The sequence below is a fragment of the Sphaeramia orbicularis genome, chromosome 17 (assembly GCF_902148855.1).
Source record: "Sphaeramia orbicularis chromosome 17, fSphaOr1.1, whole genome shotgun sequence".
Classification (NCBI taxonomy): domain Eukaryota; kingdom Metazoa; phylum Chordata; class Actinopteri; order Kurtiformes; family Apogonidae; genus Sphaeramia; species Sphaeramia orbicularis.
In genome coordinates, this window is record NC_043973.1 from 54,553,594 (window position 1) to 54,581,495 (window position 27,902).

A 27,902-nucleotide genomic window follows, 5' to 3' on the forward strand; every position below is an offset into this window, starting at 1 on the left:
TCCGCCCTACTGGTGAGTGGTTGGGTCACGACGACAGCTGGTTCTGCTCCTTGGTCCAGTGTCATCAGTCTTTGCTGTGATTGGCTGTCGTTCTCAGGCGATCCGCTACCTGGCAGAATGTCGAGCCAATCGGGAGAAGCTGAAGACGGAGCTGGGGATGATGCTGAGCCTGCAGAACGTCGTACAAAAGTGAGTGTTCACTTGGACAGGTAGGCCTCAGGCTGGATGTAGAGGACCTGCCCAGGGTTTGTGTTCTCGTACGTGATGATCGACCACAGCACAGTCCACGTTCAGCGGTACTTAGGGCTGCACCATTAATCGAGTTTAAATCGAAATCAGATTTTTTAATTAGGACAAATTTTAAAAAAGGGAAATGGTCAAATCAATTGCATCTCTCTTGTACCTCTGGGCTGCGCACCTGCGGGCACTATAGCGACCCTGGTTTGGTTCTCCGTCAGAGCCTCTTGTCTTCACGTGGCTCTGGTTTCAGGTCAACCACTCCTGGAGAGACAAAGCTGTTGGCGTCAGAGATCTATGAGCTCCTGCAGGCGTCCGGCGGCGCCGACGAGGCAGAGCCAGCGGAGGAAACCGTCAGCGGCCGACGTAAAGCCCAGTTCTTTCTTGGATCCAGCAACAAGAGGGCCAAAACTGTCATCCTGCACATCGACGGTCTGGATGACCCGGTAAGATGAACTAGAACCAGAACCAGCCTGGTCTGAGATCACAGTCCATGTGGATCAGTAGGGTGGGGCGTCAGGTAGATTTTACAGACAAGAACAACTTGTAACTGTCGAACGAAAATGAGCAGACACTAGTTTTCTGGGCACTTTTAAATTAGAAGTACTTTTCTGTCAACTGTGAGATGACTTTTCTGAATGTGTCCAAATAAATCTGATTCTGTAGCGCAAAACCAATCTGTTCCAATAAAGCGTCAATAAAGGGTCTGAGAATGACCAGTATAGACTAGAATAGAACACAGAACACACGCAGAACACACATAGACAATACACAGAACACACATAGAACGCACATGCAGAACACACTTAAAAAGGACTTTCTCTGGTAAATAACACTGGGTTTGCTGCCCATTATGTTGCGTTTGGGGGAGGGGGTGCCTGAGCTTCTGTTGTGTCACAGTCAGGTTTGTGATACATTTGGGGGAGGGGCTACCTGATGCTGATGTTTAATGGGTTCTTGGCCGTCAGGATCGTCGCAGTCTGTGTGAGGAGGCTTTGCTGAAGATCCGAGGAGTCATCAGCTTCACCTTCCAGATGGCCGTGAAGAGATGCATTGTCCGAATCCGCTCCGACCTGAAGGCTGAGGTGAGACCGGCAGGGGGTTCTGACACCCACGGAGATTTGGAACTATAGTGTGTGACGTCATAGACGCTGATGGTGGGTGTGAATGTGTGTTTTCAGGCTTTGGCAACGGCGATCGCGTCCACGCAGGTGATGAAGGCTCAGCAGGTGGTGAAAGGAGAGAATGGACACGAGGTCAGTCTGGTTTATGTCCAGCTGGGACCAGCGTCCACACAGATAGGGAGGGGTGGGGGTGTTTAGTCTCTTCAGTACTTAGACCTGATCCGGGGATTTGACCTTGTTGTGGTTTTCATCTCATTTGTGTGCAGGTGCTGATCCCGTTTGCGGAGGATGGCTCGGTTGAGGTGGAGCAGAACCAGGACTTGCCAGACTACCTTCCAGAGGACGAGAGTCCGTCTCAGGAGCCAGACAAGGCAGTCAGCCGGGTTGGATCTGGACAGGATGGGGCCAGCTGGTTGGGCGCCGCCGCCAACTTCCTGTCCCGCTCCTTCTACTGGTGACCTCCTCAGGCCACCACGGTCCTCCCCCTCTGTTCAAGCTCTGCCTCCTCACAGCCAAACCCAACCAGCTGCCAAATCTGACGGCGTGTGTCGCCATGGGAACAGAGCAGGGGAGGGCTCATCTGTTACAAACCAAAATGTCTTAATGCACAGGAAGTGTCCTGCATGAACAAACACCGAGTTAGAACAACGAGGACACTTCTCCTCCGACCTCCATCGGAGCTCGGTCAGCGGTGCCTTCAGTTGTGTTGGCTGATTCTGGATCAGCCTGTGCTGGTGTCAGGAATGATGACAACTGGCGGTTTACAGATTTGTGTCACATGACCAGTCAACGCGCAGCAGTTCAAACCGGGTCAAAACCTCCAGACCACCATGTGGACCTGCAGAGATGGTCTCGGTTTGGATCTCCACCCCGGGTTGGGGGGGGGGGGGGGGGGTTGTTCAGAGTTTCCATCTGTAAACTCCAGGCCAAACCACAGGTTGAACTGAACTGTGAACCATGGGTTGGACCAAACAGACCTGGACCAACCGGTTCTGGAGAGGTCATGGATGATGGTTTTCACCACATCCTCAAACACTGCATCTCAGCCCTTTGTCATCACTTCTGACATTTTACTCCTGAAATGACTGTGAGATAAACAGAAACATGGCGGAGTTGGAGGTCGTCACCCTTCACCGTGGGTCACACAGTGTTTTTTTTGGTGGATCATGTTTCCATGGGAACAGGTTTTATTTTGCAGTTTGATCTGCAGTAAATGTGTCAAAAGCAGAAGTCTGCGTGGACTGGATGAGGGGAATCACAGCCAGGACAGATGGCGTTTGTGTCCTCTGACTCCGCCTCCTGCTGCCTGCTGATTGGCTGACTGACTGACTGATGGTTTAACAATTTGGAGTCAGATTTATGACAAACAAAACCTCTTTGACTAGAATCTGGGAGAATAAAAGTCATACAGAGATGAGCTGATATTTAAATGAAGAGGATTTTACTGTGAAGGTGAAGAGCATGATCAGGTTTAGGTGGAATATACGCCCACATATTCAGAACCCTGAAACCACCTGAAACCTCCTGAACTAGGTCTGGGGGGGTTTGGGCAGTGGGCATCAGACCCTTTATTTCCAGTTTAAAGGCTGGTTCCTGCTCTTGGGGGGTCCGGTCCTTCAGTTCTGACCTGGGGACATGTTGTCTTTGGGGACACTGGTCTGAGTCCAGTCTGGGGGGGGTTGTTGTGTGTCACTGTTGTGTTCTGACGTCATACAGACTTCTACTGTCCTGATGTGATGCTGTTGTGTGTTTGTGTGTTTGTGTACCTGCCAGGTGTGCCCATAGCTCCGCCTAGTGCACGCTGTCCAATCACATTCAGCATGAACCTTTAATCAGAACCTGGTGTCGATCCGAATGTGGTTCTGTTACTGAAGCTGAATTTAGGCCCAGACATCGACCTTCATCTGATCTGGTTTTCACTGAAGTCCATCTAAAACAGGGGAGTCAAACATGCGGCCCACCACAAGGTCCGGTCCGGCCTGCAGGATGAATCTGCAAAGTGCAAAACTGACACTCAGCTAAGTGGGTTGGACCGACCTGTAAGACCCTAAAACTGTTCACTCGTACAAATGTCCTTTGACAAAAATATGAAGAACCAGAACAAAGGTTTCAGTCGAAGCCTTGAACAGTTGGAACCAAACCATCAGAACTAAACCCTGGTTATGTTCACTGTCGTTTCCACGGCAACACCACAGAGGAAACCCACCCACAATCACATATCAGTGGGATTTCTATTATTATTTTATTATTGTTATATTATTTTTTATTATTATTTTTAAAATACGTATATTTTTTCATTTTAAAAAAGTTTTCATTTTATTGGTTTTATGTTTAGTTTTTTTCTTTTCTATTTTTCTTTTTATTCTTTTTTAATTCTTTTTTCCTCAGTGTTCTTTCTATTATCTGTTTGATTCCTCTGACAGTCATAAATGAACACGGTCCACATTGGAACCAGTTCTAAAAGGCTGTTTGGTTTGATTTCTTGTTGTTTTATATAAGGTGCTGAAACTCTTACCATTTTACTTGGATCAAACTTCATTTTCAGAACCATGTGAACATGAGTTACCACTGGGATCATGACTTTTGCAGAAAACGTCTTTTTTTTCTTCTAACTTCAGCATTGAACGCGTTTCCTACCAAAGTTTTACACAACAGGATGAAACCTGTTAAATATTGAAACAACGTTGGTTCTTTAAGGTCAAAATGTGACAGACACTGCACATGAACAAAACGACAAAATAAACCACAGACAAAAGCCACCGAACTTCCAGCCTTCAAAACGGGTTCTGCTGTGATGCATTCACTTTCCTTGGTCCGGGTCGGTCTTTTTATTGCGTACATTCCTTCACACTGACTGAATTCCAGGCGTGGTCTTTTCCAGCGGACATTGGGCTTGTGTTCGGATCAGTACCTGGATCATCCTGATCCCAAACGTTGACTGTTTTGATAGTTTGACGGTTCTGTGTTCAGTCTGGTGTAGCTGCTGGTTTGTTTCTACTCAGGTTGGTTTTCCTTCTGAACATTGTTTGTACTGGTTTGTATCTGACTGACACCTTCATCCTCCTCATCACCATGGAAATAGTCTGTGATGTCATGACTCTTCAAGGTTCTTCTCACAATAAAACCTCTGATGTTTCCTGGATCGGCTTGGTTCTTGGACCGATGAGGCTCTTTGAGTGGTGCCGTTAGTTTGGGCCTACAGCGCCTGAATGCACCTCAGCTCAAAGAGTTTATTAAAGGTCAACAGTTGAAATGTAGGTCTGTGGAAGTTCAAGAATTAGCAAAAAACGCAACTCGACAGGAACAAAACTGACACGTCTGTCCAACACTGGACCTCGGACACAATGTGGACATGGGGTGTGGACAGTGTCTGTGGTGTGGACAGTGTCTGTGTTCTTTGTGTTGTGTCCAGGTTTAACTCCACATCTGGACCCATCAAGGTTTGACGGTAGTGGAGGACACAAACCCAGTCCACCAAGACCATAGACTGGTCCTGAATGTCCAGGTCCGGATCCTGAAGGTCCTGTTCCTGAAGGTCTGGGTCCCCAGGTCCACGTACCCCATGGACTCTGATCCAGAGGACAGACCTGTCCAAGGATCTGCTATGAACTAAAACCTTCTCTGAGGATGTGAACGGGTTTGGGTCATGACGTCACTAGAAATGTGGAAACTTTTGGTGTAACAGGAAATGAGACATGGGACTGTCAAAATAAAAGCATGAGTCCAATTCAACCACTGACATTAATAAAGTGTACGTGTGAAAGATGGAGTCTGTTTATTCTCATTGTCTCCTCTGTGTCTCTTCATTGTCTCCTTGGTCTTCTCCTGTGGACATGCCGAGGGTCGTGCAGAGGCTTTTATTGTAAAGGCCTGATCCGGATCTAGTTGTCCTCACCAGGTCCAGTTTGAACGTCTCTATATTCGGGTCCCGGGCTCAAAGTCCGTCTCAGACTGAACCATGTCCCCCCTGCTCCTGGTCTTACTTGGTCTCCTCGTCCTGGTCCTGCTGCGCGGACGAACCAGGTCAGTCCCGCTTGGTCCGACCCGGTTCGGCTGAGCTCGTTCGGTTTAGTTGGTGGTCTCGGAAGTCCAGGTAAAGTTGTGTTCCGGAGTCAGAGGCGGTGGTTTCGGTTTGATGTTCGGAGCCGATCCGGATCTCCGTAGTCCAAGTTCCGAGGTCCACATCTGGACTTGGATTCTCCGTCCTTTTACCCCATCGGTCCAGTTTCCAGTCCGAGTCCAGCAGACCTGAGGGGTCCATGTGGACCCACCTCAGTGGGTGGTACCGACCCCGGATCAGCTGCGCTACTTAGGGGGGTTTCCAGACCTGATGAGCCGAACCCATTTGAACCAGATCCGAACCAGATGATGTTTAGTGTAAACTTCCTCAACACTGTCACTGATTAGACTTTGACATTTTAAGGTGAATAATCAAACTAAGGGAGTTTATGTGTTCGGACAATTCTTATGGATTTGACCTGACAACACAGTGGGGCCAGGACCAACAAACCCCGCCCCTCACCTACTGTAGCTTACTTTGGCATCAGTCCAGCTGATGTCATCATAGACACATGTCCTCCATCATAAGTAAATGGGGAAAAAAGATTTGGAAAATTCATAAAAATGTGACCTTTTACCTCCTTTAACCAAACTGCAACCACATCTGTTCTGGGTCAGTGCTAATCTATAAACCCAATTAGGTAGGAATTCAACCAACAGTTTTACTGCTAAAGTGTAAACAAACAAACAAACAAACAAACAAACAAACAAACCAAAAACAGTAGCCCTTGGCACCCCTTTGGGGAGGTGTGTGTGTGTGTGTGTTCAGGGTTTTCAGGTCACCCGTGTCCGTTTCCAGTCCTGAACAGAGGTGTCGGTGGTTTAAGTGGGTCAGGGTGTCAGCCTTTGTCTGCGTTCAGGTTTCAGATGTCAGCGGTTCCCAATGGCGGCTTGTGGTCCCCCTGAGGGTCCAGTGAAGGACAGGAATGGCCTGGGTTCTGTCTCCTGTTGGACAGAGGTCTGTTGGTTCTGAGTCGTTGTCTGTTTTTGGGTTTGTTCTTCAGGAGGGTCGGAGAACCGCCGCTCATCACCGGCTGGATCCCGTACCTGGGAAAAGCTCTGGAGTTCAGAAAAGATGCACATGCATTTCTGGAAGAGCAGAGGAGGAGGCATGGAGACGTCTTCACTGTCTACATCAAAGGTGAGAGTCTGGGGTCAAAGGTCACAGCCACACATTATTGGAGAACTTACAGGAAGTTCAACCAGGCCGCCAGTGAACCACATGATCTACAGGGTCCAGACCAGGACCAAGGCAAGGCAAGGCAAGTTTATTTGTATAGCACATTTCAGCAACAAGGCAATTCAAGGTGCTTCACACAGGAAATTGAAATAAAAGAAACAAAAAGAAACACATTTAAAACATTATAAAAGAAACATGTAAAAGGTGATTAAAAACAGCAAGTAGGAATACAACACATAAAAAAAACAAAAAAACAACAACAACAAAAAAACACATATTAAAGTAAGAGTTGCAGTGCAGAGTTTCAAAGAGAATATAAAATTTAAAAAGTCAAAAGCCTTTTAGTCAAAGGCAGCAGTGAACAGGTGAGTCTTTAACCTTGACTTAAAAGAACTCAGACTCTCAGCAGACCTGATATTTTCTGGTAGTTTGTTCCAGATATACGGAGCATAGAAACTGAACGCTGATTCTCCATGTTTAGTTCTGACTTTGGGAACACAGAGCAGACCTGCACCAGATGACCTGAGTGGTCTGGATGGTTCATACTGGACTAGAAGGTCTCTGATGTATTTTGGGCCTAAACCATTCAGTTTTTTGTATGCTAGTAAGAGAATTTTAAAGTCTGTTCTCTGAGAGACAGGGAGCCAATGTAGAGACCTCAGAACTGGGCTGATGTGGTCCACTCTCTTGGTCTTAGTGAGAACTCGAGCAGCAGCATTCTGGACCAGTTGCAGTCGTCGGATAGACTTTTTAGGCAGACCAGAGAAGATACTGTTACAGTAGTCAACTCGACTAAAGATAAATGCATGGACAAGTTTTTCAAGGTCCTGCTGCGACATCAGTCCTTTAATCCTAGAAATGTTCTTGAGGTGATAGTAAGCTGACTTTATAATTGTTTGTATGTGGTTTTTAAAATTCAGGTCTGAATCCATGACAACACCCAAATTCCTGGCCTGGTCTGAGGTTTTTAACTGAAGTGACTGGAGCTGTATGCTGATTCTAAGACGCTCCTCCTTGGATTCAAAAACAACTACCTCAGTTTTTTCTCTGTTTAACTGAAGAAAGTTATGGCCCATCCATTCAGATATTTGCGCCATGCATTTACCCAGTGCTTGTATGGGGCTATGGTCACCTGGGGACATTGAAATGTAGAGCTGTGTGTCATCTGCATAGTTATGGTAATCTATTTTGTTTTTTTCTATGATCTGAGCCAGTGGAAGCATGTAGATGTTGAACAGAAGGGGCCCCAGGATGGAGCCTTGGGGGACTCCACATGTAATTTTGGTCTGCTCAGATTTGAAGTTACCTATTGACTCAAAATAATCCCTGCCCTTTAAGTAGGATGCAAACCAATCAAGAACTGTGCCAGATAGTCCCACCCAATTTTCCAGTTGATCAAGTAATATATCATGGTCGACTGTGTCGAATGCAGCACTAAGGTCCAGTAACACTAAAACTGAAGATCTGCCATGATCTGTGTTTAAGCGAATGTCATTAAATACTTTGAGCAGAGCTGTCTCAGTGCTGTGATGTGGTCTAAAACCTGACTGAAAGACGTTAAAGCAGCTGTTGACTGTTAAGAAGTAATTCAGCTGTTGGGACACTGGAGCCTTTTCAATGATTTTACCTAAAAAAGGAAGATTTGATATCGGCCTGTAGTTGTTCATTGAGGTCTTTTCTAGAGTGTTCTTCTTTAGGAGTGGCTTAATAACAGCTGTTTTCAGGGTCTGTGGGAAGACTCCTGAGCTTAGAGACACGTTTACAATCTGTAACAGGTCAGATGCCATGATGTGTGAAACTTTTTTGAAAAAATCTGTGGGTAAAACATGTAGACAGCAATAAGAAGAGCTCAGTTGGTGTAGAATGTCCTCCAGATTTTTGTCATTGATTGGATTAAACTGCGTCAGGGTGTTTAAATGGTTTTTAGACAGCACAGATCCTGAACCTGGTGTTGAGGAATTCACGGCCTGTCTAATGTGCTGAATTTTCTCTGTGAAGAACAAAGCAAAGTCATTGCTGGCCCTGGCAGAGTGAAGTTCAGGTGCTATTACCACAGGGGGGTTTGTTAGTCTGTCAACAGTAGAAAACAGTGCTCGAGCATTAGTTTTGTTTCTGCTGATAATGTTTGAGAAGAAGACAAGGGTCCGGACCAGGGTCAGGACCAGGACCAGGGTCAGGTGTCAGATCTCAATGTTTGAGTCCCTATACTTCAGTTCTGGTTCTGTTGGGTCCTAAAAGTGTCCGTCTCCAGGTCCAACTGTCCTTTACTCACTGTGAATGAATTGAACAGGGTTTTTGTCGTCCTCACGTCCTCTCACTGCGTCTTCAGTCCAGTTGTCTTCAGTCGTTTTCAGTCATCTTCACTCGTCTTCACTGCATCTTCTGTTGTCTTCAGTCCTTTCTCTGCAGAAACTATATAAATATATTCACTTCGTATATTATTAATTATAACTTTACACTCACAAGGTTTTTTCTGGAAATGTCACTGTCTCCTCTGTGTCCCCTTCTCTCTTTGTTGTGCCCTCATCATCCCCTTGGTGACTTGTTGTCCTCTTGTTGTCCCCTCATTATCCCCTTGTTGTCCCCCCATTGTTCCCCCATAGTCCCCTCATTGTTCCCTCATTGTCCCCCTATAGTCTCCTCATTATCCCCTCACTGTCCCCTCGTTGTACCCCCATAGCCCCTTCGTTGTCCCCCCATAGTCCCCTCAGTGTCTCCTTGTTGTCTCCTCGTTGTCCCTTCATTATCCCCTCACTGTCTCCTCATTGTCCCCCCACAGTCCCCTTGTTGTCCCCTCGCTGTCTCCTTGGTACAGAGGCTTTTATTGTGAAGGGTGGATCTGAATTCAGGCCACAGGTGGTCCAGTTTGACAGTCTCTGTTTTCAGGCTTCCGGGTTCAGAGTCCATCTCAGACTGAACCATGTCCCCTGTCTCTTCACTCGTCTTCACTCCGTCCTCTGCAGGTAACTACATGACCTTCATCATGAACCCGTTAATGTACCCCAACATCATCAAACATGGCCGACAGCTGGACTTCCACAAGTTCACTAACGTGGTGGCTCCGTACACCTTCGGATATCCGCCCGTGGATGACGTCAGGTTCCCGGGTCTCGGGGACAAGATCAGCTCTTCCTTCCATCTCCTCCAGGGGTCCAACCTCACCCTGCTGACAGAGAGCATGATGGCGAACCTGATGGCGGTCTTCCGTCAGGACTACCTGAATGAGGCTTCAGACCATTGGAGGACGGGCCTCGCGTACGACTTCTGCACTTCGGTCATGTTTGAGGCTACGTTCCTGACCATGTACGGGCGTCCGCCATCGGGCTGGCGCCATCCCGGAATGGGCCCCATGAAGGATGACTTCCTCCGCTTTGACACCATGTTCCCTCTGCTCATTGCCCAGACGCCCCTGTGGCTGCTGGGAAACACCGAGGCCACGCGGCTCAAACTCATCAATCACTTCCTGCCGCAGAAGATGTCCCAGTGGTCCAACAGGTCCAAGTTCATCCAGCAACGAGCGGAGACCTTCGACCAGTACGACACACTGAAGGACATGGACAAAGCAGGTACGAGAACTACCTCCAGTCTGGTCTGGGTCGGACGTGGGTCTGTTGTGGGTCTGGTGTGAATCTGGTCTGGGTCTGATGTGGGTCTGGTCTGGGTCTGATGTGGGACTGCTATGGGTCTGGTCTGGGTCTGGTGTGGGTCTGGTGTGGCTCATGTGGTCTCATGTGGTCTGGTTTTCCTCAGCTCATCACTTTGCCATCCTGTGGGCAGCGGTGGGGAACACGGCCCCCGCCACCTTCTGGTCCATGTACTACCTGATGAGTCACCCCGAGGCCCTGCAGACGGTCCGTCAGGAGATCCAGGATGTCCTGAACCAGAGCGGGGTCCAGATCTGCTGTGATAGGGACATAGTCCTGAGCAGGGACCAGCTGGACCGGCTCCTGTACCTGGGTACGCTTTCATAACTCATTGTTCTCTGAATGTTGTGACTTACGTGAGCGGTGAAGGACCTGAACGCACCACAAGTCCTGGTCCAGATCCTGAATGCTACGAGTCCATGTGATGAACTCTTGAGGGCGGGGTTTCTACACATCTCCTCGTTAGATACAAACATGTGGTTCATCTTTGTAAAGCTCCACCTCGACTATGGCGTTCACCCGTGGTCGCCGTGGTAACTCTGCCACTTCCCTCCACAGAGAGCGCCATCAATGAGAGCCTGCGTCTGTCCACAGCGTCCATGAACATCCGGGTGGTCGAGGAGGACTTCCACCTGAGGCTGGACTCAGAGCGGAGCGTGGCAGTCCGCAAGGGGGACATCATCGCCCTGTACCCGCAGAGTGTGCACATGGACCCGGAGGTCTACGAAGACCCGCAGGTACTGTTGTTCTAAGGTCAGATAGAACCCTAACAGTTGTTCTAAGGTCAGAGGTCAGATAGAACCTGAATTTGGTTCTGGAGACCCAGATTGTTTTTTTCCCCTTCGTTTTTCTTTTTTTTTTTTTCTTTTTCATATGAATAGAATTAAGGATGGTCATGTGACTGGTCATGTGACCAGTCCCAAGAACATGAACAAATGGACTTATGGAAGTTTTATCGTGGAAACTTTACTGGGTTTGATCCAAAATGGTGCCTGGTAGAATGGACAGGGTCAGTACCAGTGTCATAGTGGGACCTGGTCCATGTGGTCCAGGTAGGTGCACCCTAACTCCCTGTCCCTCCCTGTTTGTGTCCCGTCAGTCGTTCCGGTTCGACCGTTTCCTCGTGGACGGCAGAGAGAGGACGGACTTCTACAAAGACGGACAGAGGCTCAAGTTCTACCTGATGCCGTTTGGATCCGGATCCACCATGTGTCCCGGACGACACTTCGCCATCAATGAGATCAAACAGTTCCTGTGTCTCCTGCTGGTCTACTTTGACCTGGACCTGGACCACCAACAGCGCACCACGCTGGACTGTAGCCGAGCTGGACTCGGGATCCTGCAGCCCACTAAAGATGTCCACTTCCGCTACAGGCTGAGGACCGCCACAGACCACCACAGTCCACCACAGACCACCACAGACTGAGGACCACCACAGTCCACTACAGACCACCACAGGTTGAGGACCACCACAGTCCACCACAGACCACCACAGGCTGAGTACCGCCACCGACCACCACAAGCTGAGGACCGCCACAGACCACCACAGTCCACCACAGACCACCACAGACTGAGGACCACCACAGTCCACTACAGACCACCACAGGTTGAGGACCACCACAGTCCACCACAGTCCACCACAGACCACCACAGGCTGAGTACCGCCACCGACCACCACAAGCTGAGGACCGCCACAGTCCACCACAGACCACCACAGGCTGAGGACTGCCGCAGTCCACCACAGACTGAGTACCGCCGCAGTCCACCACAGTCCACCACAGACCACCACAGACTGAGTACCACCACAGACCACCACAGGCTGACGACAGCCACAGTCCACCACAGACCACCACAGGCTGAGGACCACCACAGTCCGCCACAGGCTGAGGACCACCACAGTCCGCCACAGGCTGAGGACCACCACAGACCACCACAGGCTGAGGACCACCACAGACCAACACAGGCTGAGGACCACCACAGACCACCACAGGCTGAGGACCACCACAGACCAACACAGGCTGAGGACCACCACAGTCCACCACAGACCGCCACAGTCCACCACAGGCTGCGGACCGCCACAGACCACCACAGTCCGCCACAGACCACTACAGGCTGAGGACCACCACAGACCTCTACAAACCAGTACAGACTACTAAAGACCAGTACTAGAACTGGAATAAACCAGTTCAGAGTGGTTTAAACATGGAGGGTGAATGGAAGTGAGGAACGCTGACAGTGTGTTCCACCAATCAGTGTTCTTCAACACACAGCCCCACCCCCAAGATTTCAGGGAATGTGAAAAGTCCCACCCCCTACGAGGTCTTTTAACCAGGGTCCATGTTTTCTGGGTGATGTCAGTGGAAACGCACCGAGGTTTTAAAGGGTCTGGACTGATCCCAGATGAAACCAGGAAGCCCCCCAAAAGAACCCCTGGGGGCTCAGGGTTCACCTTCAGGTTCTGAACCCGGCCTGTCCCCCAGTCCTGGTCCCAATCTCAGGCCCAGTCCTAGCCCTGGTCCTGGTCCCTTGTCTCCATCCTGGTACCAGTCCCAGTCCTGTGCTTGCACTAGGAAAATGAAAGATATTGCCACTGTGGCTACATTAGTAGACATGAGTGTAGCCACAGAAAGCCACAGCCAGTCTGGGTCCAGTCTGGGTCCAGTCTGGGTCCAGTCTGGGTCCCAGCAGTGGGGCACGTAGCAGACCGCGGCAACAAGGATAGCTCATCCAGGAAATTTTGGGAAAAATGAAGTCTTTTTCCTGCATTCTGGTGCATTTTGAGTTTAAAAATATGTTCAGTCTGGCTTCAGTTTCATACAAGAAAATCATAAAAAATTAACTTAAGTCAACATTTTCATCTAAACTATTTTTATTTCTATTTTAATGTATAACAAAACAATAAATGATAGACTTACAAATACAGTTATTCTGACCACTGATGTTCATGAGATTCAGTATGAGATTCAATATAAAATAAATTTACCAGTGGAATGAATGTTTCTCAATTAATCCACCAGGGGGCGCCGCTCTTAATTAACCATACTGGACAAATACCACAAAGAAGAGTAAAGTTTCTGAGAAGAAGAACAAAGCCAGTAATAACAAACATGGAGACGACAGAGGCAACATTAATGTGATACTTATATTGCAGCGTTTTCGCTGGTAAGGTTTAAAAACTTAGCATCAGCAGACAGAGAATAGAGAAATGAGCGATAACTTTCGTTTTCTACTGCTGGTGGCGGTCTGCACCACTCTGTACCCCCGGTGGTATTCTCTGTCTGTGTACGCATCTGCCAGCACCTGGAAAACAGATGAAATGTACGCAGAGGACGGACAGAACGCTGCATCCGTATCTTTCTGTGTCTGTAACGTTACTTGCAGTCAGCGTTACTTTTATCACCATCATTTATTTTGAAAAATCTCCACACTGCTGACATTACTCCTCCACAGCGTACCTGCTGCACTTAACTGTGAATGTCACGCTTCCGTAAGTGGTAAAATACCTTCACCACTGTGGCTACACAGGTTGAAAACAACTTCGCCAACCAGGAAAATGCATTGCCAATGGCGATGTGGCGATAGGCTAGTGCAAGCCTTGCAGTCTCGGTCCTGGTCCCTGTCTCCATCCCGGTACCGGTCCCAGTCTCGGTCCTGGTCCCTGTCCCGGTCCTGATCCCTGTCTCCGTCCTGGTACCAGTCCCAGTCTCGGTCCTGGTCCCAGTCCCGGTCTTGGTCCCTGTCTCTGTCCTGGTACTGGTCCTGGTCCCTGTCTCTGTCCTGGTACTGGTCCTGGTCCCTGTCTCCATCCTGGTATTGGTTCCAGTCACGGTCCTCGTCCCAGTCTCGGTCCTGGTCCTAGTTTCGGTCCCAGTCCTGGTCCCTGTCTCCATCCTGGTATTGGTTCCAGTCACGGTCCTCGTCCCAGTCTCGGTCCTGGTCCTAGTTTCGGTCCCAGTCCTGGTCCCTGTCTCCGTCCTGGTATTGGTCCCAGTCTCGGTTCCGGTCCCTGTCTCTGTCCTGGTATTAGTCTCGGTCCTGGTCCCAGTCTCGGTCCCAGTCCTGGTCCCTGTCTCCGTCCTGGTACTGGTCCCAGTCCCGGTCCTGATCCCTGTCTCTGTCCTAGTATTGGTCCCAGTCTCGGTCCTGGTCCCAGTCTCAGTCCCAGTCCTGGTCTACATACGGTGGATGTTCTTGGTCTGCTCTACAGTTTCTTCCTGCTCATCCTCAGATTAAATGTGTTGAATCTATTTTGAATCAGATGAATTTAAACCCAAAGTGTTGATCTGATGTTTTCATGTATAGACTAGTCTTATCACACATATTTCTTTTACATATATATACATTTTTCTCCTTTTGCTTGATTAGTCTTCACATTTTTGGAGTATTGTTTCATTTCCTTTCGTTCTGTTCTTCATTTGGTCATGACTTCATGTGTTTTTATTTTGTTGTTAAATTTCTTCATTTCGTTATTGTTTTCCACATTTTGTTCATTTTAATGATTCTTTGTTGATTGTGTCCCCATCTATGAAACGAGGTGTTCTTACTTTAATCCCCAAACCTAGACCTGAAGGTTCTAGATCATCTTAGACCCATTACTCTATTAAATAGTGATTATAAAATTAAAACATTAATTTATGTGAACAGACTGAAGACAAAGTTTGATCCAGTTCTAAGAGACTCAGTTTAATGAAGGGCAGATCCATCCAGAATAAGGTTCATCTGGACATGACTGGAGGACAAAGGGTTAACTGGACACGGCTTTGGGTTCTACTGAGCACATATTCATCTGGAACCTTTAAAGTCACTTGGATTTGGTCCAAAGTTCAGGAATAGTTCAGTCTGTCCTCAGAGTGGACATCTCCCATCAGCTGATCAAGGCTGTCCCCTCCATCTCCTCTGTCCCCTCCATCTCCTCTGTCCACTCCATCTCCTCTGTCCCCTCCATCTCCTCTGTCCCCTCCATCTCCTCTGTCCACTCCATCTCCTCTGTCCACTCCATCTCCTCTGTCCCCTCCATCTCCTCTGTCCCCTCCATCTCCTCTGTCCACTCCATCTTCTCTGTCTCCTCTGTCCCTTCTGTCCCCTCTGTCATGTTCTGTTTAGAACCACTTCACAGATGCTTTCTGTTCTCCTCCACAGTTCTAGTACCATTCCACTGGATGTTCTTGGAGGTCCAGTCCACGTCCCAGATGACTCCACAACCTTTACCAAACATGCATCAGAAATTCCCCAAATATTGAAAACTATTGAATTCTTCTCTAATCATCAGCGTTCGAATGAAGCCTAAATAAATGTGAGCTGATGTCAGTTCACAGAAGCTCAGAGTGTTCAGAGGAAATCCTAAAACTCTAAAGATCCCATTGAATTAGAACCCTGAACATTTGGACAGTAGGACAGAAACAGACTGAACTGAACTGAACATTACCGGTAGCTCCTTTATATTTGTATATTTGGACCCAAACTGGAGCGTCTGTCCACATGGATCTGTCCACAGGATTCCGTAACTCTTCCTAATAGTGTTATTAAAAAAACAGAATCCGATTCATTTGGATTATATTTAGAAAAAGAAAATCCACTCCATTAACAATTGAAATGACTAAAGAATATGAGGACGGTGGTCTTCAACCAACTCTTTAAATGGAACCTTCAGCATTAATTGGCTCAAATCTTTTTTGAATAATAATCACTTTGGTTTCATTTCCCCACAGTCTTTTCTAATACATTGGAGGGATTGAACTCTTTTCAAGTGTGACTTTTCCAGTTCTCCCACTTCAATGGTCCAACTTCCACCAACAGGTTCAGCTGTTCTGGAAACTTCTGTAGAACCACAGTTTGACCCCTCTAACCCCCCACCCCCCCACCCCACACACCAAGGTTCTAAGTTTTGGATTTTTCATTATAGTTTAGTTTTATTTAGTTTTGCCTTTTTTTTTCCTCTAATTCAGTTCATTTTAATTCGTTTTTAGAGCAGCTTTGCTAGTTTTTATTAGTTTTCACTTTTATCTAAATGCTTAGTTTTAGTATTAATTTTAGTTTTGTCGTCTCTTTTCTCTTCTTCTCCGTTGTATTCAAATAAATCCCAGACAGGACTCTGCTGCTTTCTCCAAACTTTAGTCTCCATGTTTTCAGGTAGAGTGGGGACCAGAAGACGACTGGAAACCACAAGTGACGGACCGTTAAATATCAAATGGTGCCAGCAGCTAAAATTGCTAGAGCAAAATAAATCGATTTTGTATCAGTCCGACATTGACAAAGACGAAAACGAAGGGAATTTTATCCATAATTTTTAGACGTTTTAGTCAGTTTTGTAAACACACAATACAGTTTCAGTTAGTTATCGTTTTTTTCTTATGTAGTTTTTATTTATTTCAGTTAATGAAAATGTTTTTTCAATTCTAGTTTTCGTCATTTTGTTAGTTTTCGTTCATGATAATAACCTTGCCCCCCCCCCCCCCCCCCACACACACACACACACACACACACAATTTATTTTATTTTTTATTTTTCTGTCTCCAAAAATGTGCAGTCTTGATGGTTGTTGATATCTATGTATTTAGTCCTATTTGCACCCGTGCCTTTGTTTGTTCTTTAATACAGAGAAAAAAGGAAAAAACATGATTAGAAACAAAATCTCAAAATATAGAGTCTATTATAATTAAAGACCAAAGTCGACCTCATGTATGTTTGTGTGTTTTTACCTCCACCAAAGAACGGAACAAGCTGATGTTTCATCAGGGTTTGTCTGTCTGTTTGTCTGTTTATTTATTTGTCTGTTTGTTCATTTGTTTGTTTGTCTGTCTGTCTGTTATAAGAGGATTTTCATTAAATTTTCAGGAAATGTTGATACTGGCACAAGGAACAAATGATTACATTTTGGTGTTGATTGATTAGGGGGGGTTGGTGTCAGGGGTGTGTGTGTGTGTGTGTGTGTGTGTGTGTGTGTGTGTGTGTGGTGGGGGTCTACCTTGGTGGGGTACAGTGTTCTGGAATAAACAGAACAGACTTCCTCTGATGTTAAATGGAGCTCAGTGTGGACGGACGAAGTGACTGGTTAGGGGGGACTGACACACACCAGTCTGGACCTGGACCCAGGTCTGGACCTAGAACTGGGACTTGGACCAGGGACCTGGACCTGGGACTTGGACCCGGGTCTGGACCTGTGTGTGTCCGTAGGCTGATACCAAACATTCTGTTCCACTTTGAGTTCTGATGATGTCATGTGGCTCCGCCTCCAAACCCTGTGTTTGTGTCAAAGCAGGGGATGTGTGGACGGATCCAGTGTCTTCTGTCCCACAGCACAAGGACAGGCTCTAAACAGTGAGACAAATATGTCCAGAACATCTAAGTCTGTGTGCATTTACAGAACCACACTGAAGAGAACGGCAACGTTTGTGGTGGTTGTGTTTGTGCAGCAGAAATGGAATAGGATGTGAAGGCTGAAGAACATCACAACGAAGAACATCAGAATGAAGGACCTCAGAATGAAGAACATCAGAATGAAGGACCTCAGAATGAAGAACATCAGAATGAAGGACCTCAGAATGAAGGACCTCAGAATGAAGAACATCAGAATGAAGGACCTCAGAATGAAGAACATCAGAACGAAGAACATCAAAGCGAAGAACATCACAACGAAGAATATCAGAAAGAAGGACGTCAGAACGAAGGACGTCAGAACAAAGAACATCAGAACAAAAACATCAGAAAGAAGAACATCAGAGTGAAGAACATCAGAGCGAAGGACCTCAGAACATCAGAACCACAGGTGGCCTCAGATCCACAGGGGGCCTCAGAACCAAAGGTGGAACAGTCTTAGTTTCTTAGTGAATTTATGGGTGAAAACAAGGTTAAAGACACAAAGTTGGAGGTTGAACGATAATATGTCAACAAGTAAAAACTTTATTGTCATAATTATTCACAACCTGTTTATATCAATAAATATGAGGAAAGGGAGGAGGAGGTTCTGCTGGAGCTGATGGTTCATGGAACATCTGAGGAAGTTCTGCTGTGGGTGACGGTTCATGGAACATCTGAGGAAGTTCTGCTGTGGGTGACGGTTCACGGAACATCTGAGGAGGTTCTGCTGTGGGTGACGGTTCACGGAACATCTGAGGAGGTTCTGCTGTGGATGACGGTTCACGGAACATCTGAGGAGGTTCTGCTGTGGGTGACGGTTCACGGAACATCCGAGGAGGTTCTGCTGTGGGTGACGGTTCACGGAACATCTGAGGAGGTTCTGCTGTGGGTGACGGTTCATGGAAAATCTGAGGAGGTTCTGCTGTGGGTGATGGTTCATGGAAAATCTGAGGAGGTTCTGCTGTGGATGACGGTTCATGGAACATCTAAGGAGGTTCTGCTGTGGGTGATGGTTCTGGGAACATCTGAGGAGGTTCTGCAGGAGGTGAAGGTTCAAAGAACATCTGAGGAGGTTCTGCTGTGGGTGACGGTTCATGGAACATCTGGTCTGCATGTGCTGAAGCGTCCACCAGCTGCACTTCCTCTCCTGTCCATTAGATGGTGTTCAATAAGCCTGTGTGTAGATCCTCCACTGATCATCAGTCTCGTTGTTGACGCTGCTTTCAGGTTCTGGAAACCCCAACCTGTCCGCCTGTTTTCAGGGTGTCTCCTGACCACCCCGAGTTTAATATCAAATGCAATACCTTCAGGTCTCAGTCCAGCATGTCCTCATCTAACGTCCAGCTGTGGACAAAACAACCACCACATTTGTCCGGCACCTCATCTGTCCGGTTTCCCTGATCCAGGCCACGGATCCACATCAGACCCCAAGTAGAATCCCAGAGAACAATGAGTCCTGGAGGACGCTGAGGGACGAGCCGGTGGCATTGTCCACAAAGATGGACACGTACTCCCCCGCCTGCACAGGGCAACAGGTCAGAGGTCACGGGTCACACAAACAACAGGTCACATAAACAACAGGTCAGATAAACAACAGGTCAGAGGTCACAGGTCACATAAACAATAAGTCACAAACAACGGGTCACATAAACAACAGGTCAGAGGTCACAGGTCACACAAACAACAGGTCAGATAAACAACAGGTCAGAGGTCACAGGTCACACAAACAACAGGTCAGATAAACAACAGGTCAGAGGTCACATAAACAACAGGTCAGATAAACAACAGGTCAGAGGTCACAGGTAACACAAACCACAGGTCACATAAACAACAGGTCAGATAAACAACAGGTCAGAGGTCACAGGTCACACAAACAACAAGTCACAAACAACGGGTCACAAACAACGGGTCACATAAACAACAGCTCAGAGGTCACAGGTCACACAAACAACAGGTCAGATAAACAACAGGTCAGAGGTCACATAAACAACAGGTCAGATAAACAACAGGTCAGAGGTCACAGGTAACACAAACCACAGGTCACATAAACAACAGGTCAGATAAACAACAGGTCAGAGGTCACAGGTCACACAAACAATAAGTCACAAACAATGGGTCACATAAACAACAGGTCAGAGGTCACAGGTCACACAAACAACAGGTCAGATAAACAACAGGTCAGAGGTCACATAAACAACAGGTCAGATAAACAACAGGTCAGAGGTCACAGGTAACACAAACCACAGGTCACATAAACAACAGGTCAGATAAACAACAGGTCAGAGGTCACAGGTCACACAAACAACAAGTCACAAACAACGGGTCACAAACAACGGGTCACATAAACAAGAGGTCAGAGGTCACAGGTCACACAAACAACAGGTCAGATAAACAACAGGTCAGAGGTCACATAAACAACAGGTCAGATAAACAACAGGTCAGAGGTCACACAAACAACAGGTCACATAAACAACAAGTCAGAGGTCACATAAACAACAGGTCAGAGGTCACAGGTCACATAAACAACAGGTCAGAGGTCACAAACAACAGGTCAGAGGTCACATAAACAACAGGTCACATAAACCACAGGTCACATAAACAACAGGTCAGAGGTCACAGGTCACACAAACAACAGGTCACATAAAGAAAAGGTCAGAGGTCACACAAGCAACAGGTCAGAGGTCACAGGTCACACAAACAACAGGTCACATAAAGAAAAGGTCAGAGGTCACACAAACAACAGGTCAGAGGTCACAGTTCACATAAACAACAGGTCAGAGGTCACAGGTCACACAAACAACAGGTCAGAGGTCACAGGTCACATAAACAGAAGGTCAGAGGTCACAGGTCACATAAACAACAGGTCACACAAACAACAGGTCAGACGTCCGATAAACAACAGGTCACATAAACAACAGGTCGTCACAGGTCACATAAACAGAAGGTCAGAGGTCACAGGTCACATAAACAACAGGTCACACAAACAACAGGTCAGAGGTCACAGGTCACACAAACAACAGGTCACACAAACAACAGGTCAGATGTCACAGGTCACACAAACAATAGGTCAGAGGTCACAGATCACATAAACAACAGGTCAGAGGTCACAGGTCACATAAACAACAGGTCAGAGGTCACAGGTCACATAAACAACAGGTCAGAGGTCACATAAACCACAGGTCACACAAACAACAGGTCAGAGGTCACAGGTAACATAAACAACAGGTAACACAAACCACAGGTCACATAAACAACAGGTCAGATAAACAACAGGTCAGAGGTCACAGGTCACACAAACAATAAGTCACAAACAATGGGTCACATAAACAACAGGTCAGAGGTCACAGGTCACACAAACAACAGGTCAGATAAACAACAGGTCAGAGGTCACATAAACAACAGGTCAGATAAACAACAGGTCAGAGGTCACAGGTAACACAAACCACAGGTCACATAAACAACAGGTCAGAGGTCACAGGTCACACAAACAACAAGTCACAAACAACGGGTCACAAACAACGGGTCACATAAACAAGAGGTCAGAGGTCACAGGTCACACAAACAACAGGTCAGATAAACAACAGGTCAGAGGTCACATAAACAACAGGTCAGATAAACAACAGGTCAGAGGTCACACAAACAACAGGTCACATAAACAACAAGTCAGAGGTCACATAAACAACAGGTCAGAGGTCACAGGTCACATAAACAACAGGTCAGAGGTCACAAACAACAGGTCAGAGGTCACATAAACAACAGGTCACATAAACCACAGGTCATATAAACAACAGGTCAGAGGTCACAGGTCACACAAACAACAGGTCACATAAAGAAAAGGTCAGAGGTCACACAAACAACAGGTCAGAGGTCACAGGTCACACAAACAACAGGTCACATAAAGAAAAGGTCAGAGGTCACACAAACAACAGGTCAGAGGTCACAGTTCACATAAATAACAGGTCAGAGGTCACAGGTCACACAAACAACAGGTCAGAGGTCACAGGTCACATAAACAGAAGGTCAGAGGTCACAGGTCACATAAACAACAGGTCACACAAACAACAGGTCAGACGTCCGATAAACAACAGGTCACATAAACAACAGGTCGTCACAGGTCACATAAACAGAAGGTCAGAGGTCACAGGTCACATAAACAACAGGTCACACAAACAACAGGTCAGAGGTCACAGGTCACACAAACAACAGGTCACACAAACAACAGGTCAGACGTCACAGGTCACACAAACAATAGGTCAGAGGTCACAGATCACATAAACAACAGGTCAGAGGTCACAGGTCACATAAACAACAGGTCAGAGGTCACAGGTCACATAAACAACAGGTCAGAGGTCACATAAACCACAGGTCACACAAACAACAGGTCAGAGGTCACAGGTAACATAAACAACAGGTCACACAAACCACAGGTCACATAAACAAAAGGTCAGAGGTCACAGGTCACATAAAGAAAAGATCACAGGTCACACAAACAACAGGTCAGAGGTCACAGGTCACATGGTCATACTAATTCCATGTCATACAAATGGAAACATCTTGACCTTTGTAAAAGCTGACTCAAATGGAGCTGATGTGAAGGATACCAGCAGAAGGGTTGGATTTCTCACCTGAAGGTACAGAGTTCCTGTCAGGAGGAGGCTGAACGTTCCCCCGGCAACAGCCACACCCATCACCGACTCCACTGACCTGACCACAAAAAGTAAAGCAGTCACATGACCTCCCGGCAGATAAGGATCGCTCAGGTAAAACAGAAACGTTTGTGAGGATGAAGGAACGTCTGCAAACGTACAGGTTACTCTGACACAGGGACTCGATGCAGATCGCTGCTCGGACACTGTCCCTGAGACGAACCTGGAGCCGGTCCCCTGAGTCTGAGGACACAGGTGAGGACACAGGTGAGGACATGTCCATCAGCCACACAGGTCTGTCTGCCATCCATCCATCCATCCATCCATCCATCCATCCATCCATCCATCAGCAGAGATGAGGAAGACATGACAGGTGAGCTAATGCTAATGCTAGCTTAGTGTCAAGGTGAAACGTCAGTGACATAACTCCGCCTCCCACCTGACCTCCACCTGTACTAGAGGACCAATCAGCAGTTCTTACCAATCAGTAGGCTGGCTGTGATCTGGTAAAAGCCCGACAGTGGAGCGGTGTATCGGCCGGTGCTGGTGTTAAAGCTCTGACCCCTCTGGAGGCTGTGCTCAGAGTCCAGCGGCTGCAGGGTCAAAGGTCAGAGGTTCAGAGGAATTCAGAGTGGGAACAAGTAAAGTCATCTTTGCGTTTTTCTAGTTGCATTTTAGTAGAAACGCCAAAGGGACACTGTATGTATGAGCTTTGGTAGTTGATCTTCTCCAGCCTCAGGCAAATCAAGGTGTGCACACATTCTTTTCAGATAATGGAGCGGTAGAATTAAAGGTGGTGTGTCTGTTGGTGTTTATGTGACCTTTCCATATGACTGAAGCTCCAGGAGGCTCCGGCGTGGGATGGAGATGGTCTGAAGGAGGCGACCGAGGAACGACGTGGACACCCGAGGAGGACCATCACACAGAAGACACACTCCTCCAGCAGTGGCCATGTCTGGGAGGAGGGGGGGAGGAAGAGGGGGAAGAAGAGGAGGAAGAGGAGAGGGAGGAGGAGGAAGAGAGGGAGGAGGAAGAGGAAGAGGGGGAAGAAGAGGAGAAGGAGGAAGAGGAAGAGGAGGAAGGTTAATCAGAATCCCTCAGTTGCGGTGAAGACGCTCCATCAGTGCTCAGGAATGTAAGGAATGTGAAGAATGGAGCGTGTGAGCCCAGTCTGATCTGAACTGCAGAATGAGGCCTATTAAGGACAGAGACTGAGACAGACTGAAACAGACGCCTGACATCCAGACAGAGCAGAGATTATACAGACCAACATACAGACCCACTACAGACCCATATCCCTTTACCAGTCCACTACAGACCAGGGAGGATGGGGGCAACCCACACCACCAGGAGGCCTCGGCCCGGCCTGGTTTTCATGCACAGGAACTAAATGTGTTTCGATAAAATGAAAGGTGTTGGGTTTGGACTCTTCACCTGTTTGGTTCTGGTTGGGTTCGGACTCATCATACTAATACTGATACTGATACATACTGATTACAAATGAACCGTTTCCACCAAAACATGAGAGAAAGCACCTAGTATTAGCATTAGCACTTAGCTGCCATTGAAGGATCCACGATTGCCATGGTCCTGTTCATGGTCCTTTTCAAGGTGGTGGTCTTGTTCACAGTCATGGTCTTGTTCACGGTAGTGGTCTTGTTCACGTTGTTGGTCTTGTTCACAGTGTGGTCTTGTTCACGGTAGTGGTCTTGTTCACAGTCATGGTCTTGTTCACGGTAGTGGTCTTGTTCACGTTGTTGGTCTTGTTCACAGTGTGGTCTTGTTCACGGTAGTGGTCTTGTTCACGTTGTTGGTCTTGTTCACGGTGGTGGTCTTGTTCACGGTGGTGGTCTTGTTCACGGTGGTGGTCTTGTTCACGTTGTTGGTCTTGTTCACGGTGGTGGTCTTGTTCACGTTGTTGGTCTTGTTCACGGTGGTGGTCTTGTTCACAGTCGTGGTCCTGTTCACAGTCGTGGTCTTGTTCACGGTGGCGGTCTTGTTCACGGTGGTGGTCTTGGTCATGGTGGTGGTCTTGTTCACAGTGGAGGTCTGGGGGGTTGTGTTCTGCCTTCGGTATAGGGTTAAGAATCGGGTCTTGTGGAGGACTTTGGATGTTGCTCCTCTACATTCAGAGGATCCAGATGAGGTGGTTCATGTGGTTCAGAAGGTCCTGGTGTGGAGACGAGGACAGACCCTGGACCCTCTGTCCCAGGTTTGTTCCATTTACACCTCGTTTGGTCTTTTACGTCCTGGACGTCATGTTGCATCTTTAATGGCGTCTTTTTGTTCATGTTTTTTAATCATGCAAACAACCTGAAGCTACAGATCATGCTTAACTGCACGACAGTCTGTGATTGGCTGCTTTCTGCTGAAATGTATTATGGGAGTTGTAGTTCAGCTCCATTGACTTAAACCAGTCAGTTCTAATAAAACCCTTGTCTGTGTCTTTGTGGAATCTCACCTTTCAGTTTGCGCTGCAGATTCTGGATTAGCTCCTGTTCCTGGGGTATGAGGGGCGCTGGGGGTCCTGGAGGCCCCTGTGGTCCTGGAGGTCCAGGAGGACCAGGAAGACCATGCTGCAGACAAAGACACAAAACACCTGGTTCTGGGATAATCTGCGTTAACAGAACCTCATCCAGACCTGGTTCCAGTTTAATCTGCATTAACAGAACCTCATCCAGACCTGGTTCCAGTTTAATCTGCATTAACAGAACCTCATCCAGACCTGGTTCCAGTTTAATCTGCATTAACAGAACCTCATCCAGACCTGGTTCCAGTTTAATCTATGTTAACAGAACCTCATCCAGACCTGGTTCTGGGATACTCTGCGTTAACAGAACATCATCCAGACCTTGGAGCTCCTCCTAGATGCTTTGGTTCTCCTGTTCTCCCCTTTGTTGGAGTTCCTTCTGAAGATCAGCCATGAGCTGAGAGGAGACACTCGGGAAAGGTCAGAGGTCACCGGTTCCTGGACAACAACAAAACAGAGCAAAGCAAGTCAACGATCCAGTTCAGACCCTGGTTAGACCAGGTTTACATCAGGTTCAGACCCTGTGTAGACCCTGTTTAGACCCTGTTCAGACCCCGTTCAGACCCTGTACAGACCCCGTTCAGACCCTGTTCAGACCCTGTTGAGAGCCCGTTTAGACCCTGTTCAGACCCTGTACAGACCCCATGTAGACCCTGTTCAGACCCTGTACAGACCCCATGTAGACCCTGTTCAGACCCTGTACAGACCCCGTTCAGACCCTGTTCAGACCCTGTTGAGAGCCAGTTTAGACCCTGTTCAGACCCTGTTCAGGCCCTGTGTAGACCCTGTTCAGACCCTGTTTAGACCCTGTTCAGACCCTGTTTAGACCCCCTTCAGACCCTGTTCAGACCCCCTTCAAACCCTGTTTAGACCCTGTTCAGACCCTGTTCAGGCCCTGTGTAGACCCTGTTCAGACCCTGTTTAGACCCTGTTCAGACCCTGTTTAGACCCTGTTTAGACCTGGTTAAGGCCCTGTTCAGACCCCGTTCGGACCCTGTTTAGACCATGTTCAGGCCCTGTTCAGACCCTGTTCAGACCCCGTTCAGACCCCGTTCAGACCCTGTTTAGACCAGGTTCAGACCCTGTTCAGACCCCGTTCAGACCCTGTTCAGAACCTGTTCAGACTAGGTTCAGACCCTGTTCAGACCCTGTTCAGGCCCTGTTCAGACCCTGTTCAGATTCTGTTCAGACCCCGTTTAGACCCTGTTCAGACCAGATTCAGACCCTGTTTAGACCCTGTTCAGACCCTGTTTAGACCAGGTTTAGACCCTGTTCAGACCCTGTTTAGACCCTGTTCAGACCCTGTTTAGACCAGGTTCAGACCCTGTTCAGACCCTGTTCAGACCCCGTTCAGACCCCGTTCAGACCCCGTTCAGACCCTGTTTAGACCAGGTTCAGACCCTGTTCAGACCATGTTCAGAACCTGTACAGACCAGGTTCAGACCAGGTTCAGACCCTGTTCAGACCCTGTTCAGACCCTGTTCAGATTCTGTTCAGACCCCGTTTAGACCCCCTTCAGACCAGATTCAGACCCTGTTTAGACCCTGTTCAGACCCTGTACAGACCATGTTCAGACCCTGTGCAGACCAGGTTCAGACCCTGTGCAGACCAGGTTCAGACCCTGTACAGACCAGGTTCAGACCCTGTTCAGACCCTGTACAGACCATGTTCAGACCCTGTGCAGACCAGGTTCAGACCCTGTACAGACCAGGTTCAGACCCTGTTCAGACCCAGACCTTTTTCTTACCAGGATCTCATCGCTGACTGTCTCGTCCTCCTCCAGGATCTCCTGACTTTCCTCGCTCTCTGCAGCCTCAGCACTGGCCCCTCCCACTGCCGCCACCATCATCATCATCATCATCATCATCATCATCATCATCTTGAGCCCCAGCTGCAGAGGGGGCCGTTGCTGGCCTCCTGCCCCAGCCGAGGGGCTCCTTCCCTGGGCTAACCTGAGCAGCATGCTGGCTGTGGAGTTGGTGGAGCTAGGCGGCTCCCATCATGCACCTCTGTGGTTATTTGTGTTCCTCAGTGTGTCGGCGCTTTCCTGTCTTTCCTTTTCCACAGTCTGGGTCCAACAGTGGTGGTTTGTTCCTCAGTGGGTGGTTCGTTGTCTCCTCCTCTTTTTCCACGACCTCCTCTCCTCCTTCTGGTTTTATCTGCTCCTGCTCAGACTCCTCCCCCTCTCCTCCCCCTCCTCCCCTCCCCCTCCCCACCTTCGTCTCTATCAGCCTGTGTCTCTGCTGTCACTCTGTCTGTCTTCAGTCTGTTCCTTAATGTTTCTGCAGCGTCTCTCTGTCTGTCTCTGGATTTATTTGATCTGCCCTGCCATCGTTTGTCTTTCTTTGCCTCCAGACTTAGTTTTCCTCCTCCTCCTCCTCCTCCTCCTCCTCCTCCCTCTCCTCCTCAGGGTCCTAATGCAGCTGATCCTTCCTAAACTTTAACATAAATATCTGTACATTTTACAAACAGGCTTTGGTTTGAATGCATTTGAGGTGAATTATCCACTATTTGTATTTGGTCTGGTCGTGCATCTGATTTGAACTGATGAAACAGTAACAAAGGAAAGACAACACGACAGATGCACAAAGAAAGAAATAAGACGTCAACCATAAAGGTGAAAATGACAGATGACGTCAAAGGTCAGATCATGTGCAGCCTCTGATTTCATGACTTGGTTCTTCTTCGGTTCCTTTTGTCTGTTTTTATTCACGGTCATTAAAGGATGAACTGAGTTAAAGCATCTCAACAACATTTGACACCAAAGTGTTTCAGTTCTACTACAAATACGTCTCAGTTTTCCATTTCACCCACAGGTTTTCCTTGTTCATGGCTTTGTTCATCTTGAATAAACGTGTTGAAACTCGTAGAACCTGGTATTTGGAACATGACTCCGCTTCAAACCCAAAGCTCTGGAGCCCTAAGTTCGGTTCTGAAACGTGGTCCAGGACTTGAACTGGAGCCGCGGTGTCGTCCTCAGACCGGGAACAGACCTCATTCACACACTGTCGAGTTTTCAGCCCAGCCTCCGCAGACAAAACAAAATACTGCACGATTCACCTCAGAGGCATGGAAACTAAAGCCTGAAGGTGAGGAGAACCGGTCAGGAAGGAGTTCACATGCTCA

The 27,902-nt window shown here is 47.7% G+C and overlaps 3 protein-coding genes across 6 annotated transcripts in view; 2 read left to right on the plus strand and 1 right to left on the minus strand.

Moving 5' to 3' along the window:
* Positions 1-4,501, plus strand: part of LOC115437220 (armadillo repeat-containing protein 1-like) — a 10,281-nt gene extending 5,780 nt beyond the window's left edge. For both annotated transcript variants that reach the window (XM_030160439.1, XM_030160438.1), the window contains 6 exons: positions 1-12; positions 98-189; positions 491-683; positions 1,206-1,322; positions 1,419-1,493; positions 1,628-4,501. The exon at positions 1-12 is cut by the window's left edge. In XM_030160439.1, the coding sequence (XP_030016299.1) occupies positions 1-12; positions 98-189; positions 491-683; positions 1,206-1,322; positions 1,419-1,493; positions 1,628-1,819 (681 nt within the window). In that variant the 3' untranslated portion in view covers positions 1,820-4,501. The remainder of the gene's footprint in view (positions 13-97; positions 190-490; positions 684-1,205; positions 1,323-1,418; positions 1,494-1,627) is intronic.
* Positions 4,502-5,170: 669 nt separating this feature from the next.
* Positions 5,171-11,742, plus strand: cyp7b1 (cytochrome P450, family 7, subfamily B, polypeptide 1). Its single transcript, XM_030160405.1, has 6 exons — positions 5,171-5,384; positions 6,425-6,561; positions 9,564-10,166; positions 10,351-10,557; positions 10,803-10,981; positions 11,344-11,742. The coding sequence occupies exons 1-6, from the start codon at positions 5,320-5,322 to the stop codon at positions 11,668-11,670; spliced, it is 1,518 nt and encodes a 505-aa protein (XP_030016265.1). The 5' UTR covers positions 5,171-5,319; the 3' UTR covers positions 11,671-11,742.
* A 6,383-nt stretch (positions 11,743-18,125) lies between these two features.
* On the minus strand, positions 18,126-27,147 carry LOC115437221 (erythroferrone). Of its 3 annotated transcripts, none has more exons than XM_030160441.1 (8): positions 26,524-27,147; positions 25,098-25,214; positions 24,708-24,822; positions 23,068-23,201; positions 22,728-22,839; positions 22,408-22,546; positions 22,226-22,304; positions 18,126-19,119 (listed from the first exon to the last, which is right to left on the minus strand). In XM_030160441.1, exons 1-8 carry the CDS (start codon positions 26,737-26,739, stop codon positions 19,021-19,023), a joined length of 1,011 nt encoding a protein of 336 aa, XP_030016301.1. In that variant the 5' UTR covers positions 26,740-27,147; the 3' UTR covers positions 18,126-19,020. The 3 variants fall into 3 exon arrangements, with proteins under 3 accessions (XP_030016301.1, XP_030016300.1, XP_030016302.1); XM_030160440.1 differs by having other exon boundaries at positions 22,408-22,549; XM_030160442.1 differs by having other exon boundaries at positions 22,408-22,489; positions 26,524-27,144.
* Between the last annotated feature and the right edge of the window lie 755 nt (positions 27,148-27,902).

Coding starts and splice junctions, on each gene's coding strand:
- LOC115437221 (XM_030160440.1), bottom strand. CDS start 26,739: ATGCTGCTCAGGTTAGCCCAGGGAAGGAGCCCCTCGGCTGGGGCAGGA. Junction 24,823..25,097: donor CATCTAGGAGGAGCTCCAAG/GTCTGGATGATG, acceptor CTTTGTCTGCAG/CATGGTCTTCCTGGTCCTCC. Junction 22,305..22,407: donor TCCCTGTGTCAGAGTAACCT/GTACGTTTGCAG, acceptor TTTTGTGGTCAG/GTCAGTGGAGTCGGTGATGG.
- cyp7b1 (XM_030160405.1), top strand. CDS start 5,320: ATGTCCCCCCTGCTCCTGGTCTTACTTGGTCTCCTCGTCCTGGTCCTG. Junction 10,558..10,802: donor GGACCGGCTCCTGTACCTGG/GTACGCTTTCAT, acceptor TTCCCTCCACAG/AGAGCGCCATCAATGAGAGC. Junction 10,982..11,343: donor AGGTCTACGAAGACCCGCAG/GTACTGTTGTTC, acceptor GTGTCCCGTCAG/TCGTTCCGGTTCGACCGTTT.